The 6,221-nt window shown below is 36.6% G+C and overlaps 1 protein-coding gene across 1 annotated transcript; it reads left to right on the top strand.

Moving 5' to 3' along the window:
• Positions 1-1,002: 1,002 nt before the first annotated feature.
• Positions 1,003-1,950, top strand: LOC311627592 (olfactory receptor 4A5-like; the record flags this gene model as incomplete). The annotated part of the gene is made up of 1 exon (XM_084894096.1): positions 1,003-1,950. One exon carries the CDS (start codon positions 1,003-1,005, stop codon positions 1,948-1,950), a length of 948 nt encoding a protein of 315 aa, XP_084750222.1.
• Between the last annotated feature and the right edge of the window lie 4,271 nt (positions 1,951-6,221).

Below are 6,221 nucleotides of genomic sequence, written 5' to 3'. Positions count from 1 at the left end.
GGGACCGAAGCTCTAGTTTTGAGCACTTCAGTATCTTGGAAACATTATAAATAAAACCATGTATCATTGTCCTTTACCTCTCTTTTCAGTGTCTGTGTTCTTCTCCTTCATGACCTAGTTCTCCCAAGAGCTTTGAAAAAAATCCACAAAACAACTAACTGCTAATGTAATTATTGATGATAGTCAAGAGTCAGATAAGTTAAAAATATTTGCTGAAAATCTAAACCGTGTCTCTATGTTAAGAGTTGTGGGATAGACAAAGATTAAATGGAGAGAACTGCAACTCCTTAAAAAGCTGACAGTCAGAAAGAGCCAACAGGCAGAGTCAAACCAAGTAGTTGCTCTAGAGAACAATGTGCTTAAAGAATTTTGTACTTTGATATAGTGCAAAGTCCAGTCTCTTGAAATTTAATGAGAGATTCATGAAGACTGAATATCCTTTGAGACACAAAGGACTGAACATTTAATAGTGGATTATCATAGAATTGAGTTATTCCAAAAGAGGCATTATTTTTGGTGTGAAATAGATCATATTATAAAAGTACTCATCAAAAATACTATAAACTTGGAGGACTGACTCTATGCCAATTTGTTCCAAGTTTTTTTGTTTGTTTTATCTTTTTGATTACCACCAGACAGTAAGTCATTGCTGCCTCTGTGCCCAGGACTGACAGTTTAAATAAGACTCTATGAAATACATGACTGACTGTTGGGCCTTTGATACTTTTTTCTATAAACAACCTACTTAGAGATGGAACCTCTTACTTGAACCCAAATAAAATCATCTGTGGAGAAATAGAATTGTCAAGGGAAGGTATAAAGTGTTATGGGAAGAAGAATTCATAGATATTAACTAAATGTTTATTGTATGTAAACCTCTGTAAAGGTATGATAATAAAGATGTACTTCGAAACATAATATATTCATAGTTGTGTTCACAATTTCATTACAGGTCCTATTCTCCTGACCTCTCTCACTGAAACAGGCTTTAGAGAAGACTAAATGGGGCATAGTAACAATGTGACAGAATTTGTTTTCCTGGGCCTCACTCAGGATCTGGAGGGCCAGAAAGCATTATTTGTCCTATTTTTACTCATCTACCTTATGACAATGGTGGGCAACCTGCTCATTGTGGTGACTGTTCTCGTCAGCCCCTCCCTGGCCTCCCCCATGTACTTCTTCCTTGCCTATCTGTCCCTCATGGATGCGGCTTATTCCACTGCCATTTCACCAAAATTGATTATAGACTTATTCCGTTGTCATAAGACAATCTCCTTCTCAGCTTGCATGGGACAGCTCTTTCTGGAACACTTATTTGGAGGTGTTGAAGTCTTTCTTCTGGTGGCGCTGGCCTATGATCGCTATGTGGCCATCTGTAAGCCATTGCACTACATAGCCATCATGAATAGACAGGTTTGCGTCCTGCTGTTGGTAGCGGCTGGGGTTGGAGGCTTTGTGCATTCTTTGGTCCAACTCCTCTTTGTGTTCAGCCTCCCCTTTTGTGGCCCCAATATCATCGACCACTTCTTCTGTGACATACACCCTCTGTTGGAACTTGCCTGCACCGACACCTACTTTGTGGGCTTCACTGTGGTTGCCAATGGTGGGACAATCTGTATGGCCATCTTTATTGTTCTATTAGTCTCCTACGGAGTCATCCTGAATTCCCTTAAAACTCACAGCCAGGAAGGGAGGCGCAAAGCCCTGTCCACCTGCAGTTCCCACATCACTGTGGTTGTCCTCTTTTTCGTTCCCTGTATTTTCCAGTATGCTAGACCCGTTTCTAACTTCCCCGTCGACAAATCCTTAGCTGTGGTTTACACTGTTGTCACTCCCATGTTGAATCCTTTGATATACACTTTGCGAAATTCAGAAATGAAGCACGCTGTGAAAAAGCTCTGGCACAAAAAGTGCACGATAGATAGAATGAGCATGTGTCACCCATGCTGAATGCATTTGTTCCTGATTCTGAAGCACAAACAGGCAGTCCATTGTAACAATGGATGAGTCAACTCAATGGGTTTCTAGGGATGCTTTTCTTCATTTACACAAAGGCATAAGAAGGTAGAATAAATTGTCCTTTGAGGTTAGAATCAATTTAATAGAGAAATTCTGCGGGTTGAATAAAAGGCGCAGGTATTTGTCCTTAGTTACACTAAGTTCACCTTATAACTTTTTCTTTACTTTAAACTGAGACGTTAGAAAAAAGAGGCTTTTTTTCCCCCTTGAAAATTGAAAAATAAGCCACCTTGGAAAATTTGCTTTTACCCTAAATAATGAGAAAATAATTCATCTAATGTTTAGAATAAATTTATGGGGTCAAACAGTTAGTTTGTTATCCTATCCATATAGCAGCTTTCTGTAGCTGCCTTATGCATTTTATCTTTAAGATTACTTTTGTCCTGACCAGTGTGGCTCAGTGGTTGAGTGTACACCTATGAACCAGGAGGTCATGATTTGATTCCCAGTCAGGGCTCATGCCCAGGTTGGGGGCTTCATCCCTAGTGGGGTATGTGTGTATGTGTAGGAGGTAGCCGATCAATGCTTCTTTCTGTCATTGATGTTTCTTTTCTTTTCTTTCTTTCTTTTTTTAATATTAATTGTTGAAAGTGTTATATATGTTCCCCATTTTCCCCCATCGATCCCCTCCAACCAACCTCCAATCCCCACCCCAGGCCCTCACCACCCTACTGTCTGTGTCCAGGGGTTATGCATATATGCATACAGGGTCTTTGGTCTCCCACTCATCCACCCTTTCCACCTTCACTCTGAGATCCCTCACTCTGTTCCATGCTTTTATGTCTCTGGATCCACTCTGTATCATTGATGTTTCTACCTCTCCCTCTCCCTTCCTCTCTGAAATAAGTAAAAAGTATATTAAAAAGATTACTTCTGTTCTTTAGGTGTCTCTGCATTTGAAGTTCAGGATGTTTAGATGAGAGATGGTCCCATATTTGGTTAAAGACACAATCAGTGAGCACTTTTGTTAGATGGGATATTGGAGCTGTTCACAGGTTGACATGAACCTGTGTGGGATGATGACAATGAAAACAGATTCTAGTTCCTGATTAGAGGATAGAGAACCATTTTCACTCAAGTCACAAACATATTTTCATACCTTTCCTCACCAAATATTATGTGCATTTTTTCATTCTGCAAAGAGTCCATAAAACTTATTTTGTCTTAATGTTACTGAAGATTGGGTAAAGAAATGTATTATTTTGCGCAGCAATGTGTTCCCTAAAAATTGTATCCAACTTAAATAATTTAAATTATAGACTTAATAAAGATTATTTTGGTATAAAAAATTTGTGTCTAACTTTTATACATAAAACAACAACAACCAGTTTTTTTTCTAAATTGTAACCCATATTGGAACATCATAAACTAGAAAGAAGATGGAATTGTTTTCACTGTGTTATAGGAATTCATCTATGTTTTGTAAGAGATTTTTTTCTAACTAAAAAAAAAAAAAGACATTTTCTTATTTTAAAATTTTACTGTGCCCTGGCCGGAGTGCCTCAAATGGATGAGTGTTGTCCCATGCACCAAAATGTTGCCAGTTCGATTCCCAGTCAGGGGACATGCCTGGATTGCAGGCTTGGTCCCAAGTAGGGGCTCTGCAGGGGGCAGTTGATTGATGTTTCTCTCTCTTTCCTTCTCCCATCCCCTCCCTTTAAAATCAATAAAAATATTTAAAAATATTATTATGTATTTTTTCATGCATACCAATAATACATGCAATTTATTTCTAGATTTTGTAGTCTCCTACCTAGAATATGATCGATATGAAAATTACCCATGCATACCATTCCTGTCTCTTTCTAGGGGTAATCCCTATGCTGAAATTTTTGTTAATCATAGTTAAAAATAGTTTAACTACATATGTATGTATCCTTAAATTGTAGAGATTAGAGTTTTATATTCCTTACCTTATATACCAACCTACTTTCCTAATCTGATGTTATATTTAATACTTGTATATCTATTTCTAGACTAATTTCCTTTGATTGGTTAATTATTCCTAAACCAATACCACATTATTTTATATAGGTCATGTAAGTATATTTTGATATCTGATAAGAAGCCTACCACACAATAGTCTTATTAAAAACAACAAATTCTGTTTCAAAAAATTCTTTTCCATATAAGTATTAGAATAATTTTGGAGATCTTAAAAACTTACCAAGATTTTGAAGATAGTATATTAAATGTCTAACTAATTTAGAGAAGATTGATATCTTTATCACATTGAATCATTCTATTTGAGAACAGGAAAAATATCTACTTATTTAGGTCTTTAAGCTTCAGCTAGCTCTTTTAGATTATTGCTGAGTGATAATGACTTCATTAATTATTTTGCTTTTTAATATCTTTCAAATATTTCATATCGTATTTCTCATTTTTATATTATTATGTCACTTAATAGAGGAAAAAGTGGTATAATAACTCTGAATAAAGGATACCTTGACTCATTCTTAGCATTAATGTGGATGCCTTCAGTATTTCCCCAAATAAAATGTGTTCATTAAAAAAGATAATCTCTACCTGTAATCACTATCCTGAAAGGAACAGATATCACTCCTCAAAGGAACAACTGAAAACTATTTACAAAGAGCTTGCAAGGTTAAAGAATTTTAAAAAATCCTCAGTTGAGGTTATGTTTATTGATTTTTATTTATTTATTTTTAAATATATTTTTTTGATTTTTTTACAGAGAGGAAGGGAGAGGGATAGAGAGAGAGAAACATCGACCAGCTGCCTCCTGCACACCCCCACCAGGAATGTGCCCGCAACTAATGTACATGCCCTTGATCAAATGGAACGCTCTCTCCATTGAGCCAAACCGGTTTCGGCTTATTGATTTTTAGAGAGAAGAGTAAGGGAAAGAGAGAGAAAAAGAGAAGAGAGAGGAGAGGGGAGCTCAGAGAGGGGAGAGAGAAACATCCATGTGAAAGAAACATGACCGGTTACCTCCATGTTACCATTTTATTTTGTCAGATGTTTCCAAGTAATTGGGAAACTTGTCAGATCAGTGACAAAGACTAGTTATGTTAAAATATTCAAAGAACTAAAGAAAACCATGCCTCAGGAACTAAGGGAAAGAACTATTAAACAATGTCTCAGCACTAAATGATTTATATCAATAAACATGAAAAAGAACAAAAATAAATTCTGGAGTTGAAAGTACAATAATTGAAAAAAAATTACTAAAGTGTCTCAATAGCATATCTGAGCAAATATAAAAAGGAATCAGTGAAGGTGAAGATAGGTCTCTGTGATTATCCAGTCAGAGAAACCAGTACATAACAATGTTAAATGTCCTCCCTCTCTGGTTCAGGTTCCAGGGTGTTTAAAGGCTGTTCACATAATCTTATTATTTTGTTATTAATAAGCGATTTGCTCTTTGATGTTATATTGCTATTTTCCTACTTAATTCCCCATGGTGATGGGCCAGGAGAAGCCTCTGAAAACATGGAATACACTGGAAGAATCATGCAGAAAGTCTCAGTTCTCTAGAGCACAATTCCTCAGTGAATTTATTTTTGAACAAGCAGCGTTGGGGATAAACTGTTTTAACAACTCAGTAAAGTGATTTGTTATTCATTGTTGATTAAGTGCCCAGCCTTATCTTCCTTTGCTGGGAGGAGATTTCTCCTTGGGTATTAATGCTACTGTCAAGATGTAAAATAAAAGTGATTACTTTGCTAGACATGAACCATATTAAAACAGTCATATGACTAAAAAAATTATTAAACACAAACCCATTTCTTTGAACATCCAGCTCTGTCCATTATTGACTAAATATGCTATTAAAAGTTTGGTCAATTTATTTGGTCAGTTAAACATAATAATTAGGTTTTAAATTTGATTAGTCATACATATTCTCAATGATAATTTTCAAGTATGGTGATTCATCCATGGTATCAACTGTGTCTTCTTGTAGGGAGCAGTTATAGGGTTAAGCCTCGGACTGACCTGCTGGCAAAGTCTCAAACAAGTCCCAGCTTGGAGGGCATAGTCCTCTAAGCATAATTAAGCTTGATCTTGTGACTGCTCCCTAGATCTTTCCTGGGTAGCTAATAGGCTGTGGGAGGGGCAGCAAGTGCTGCCAAAACAAGTGAACTTACAAGAACATTATAAACTACCTTGTTTGCCCCTGACTATAAATAAAGAATCAGCTTTGCAGTCTGGATTTGTTCTGTGGCCTCAGTAAGGCA

Source organism: Pipistrellus hanaki, assembly GCF_964339955.1.
Source record: "Pipistrellus hanaki genome assembly, chromosome: 9".
Taxonomy (NCBI): Eukaryota; Metazoa; Chordata; class Mammalia; order Chiroptera; family Vespertilionidae; genus Pipistrellus; species Pipistrellus hanaki.
Note: the sequence above shows the minus strand (reverse complement) of the source record. Positions and strands in the feature narration are given on the sequence as shown.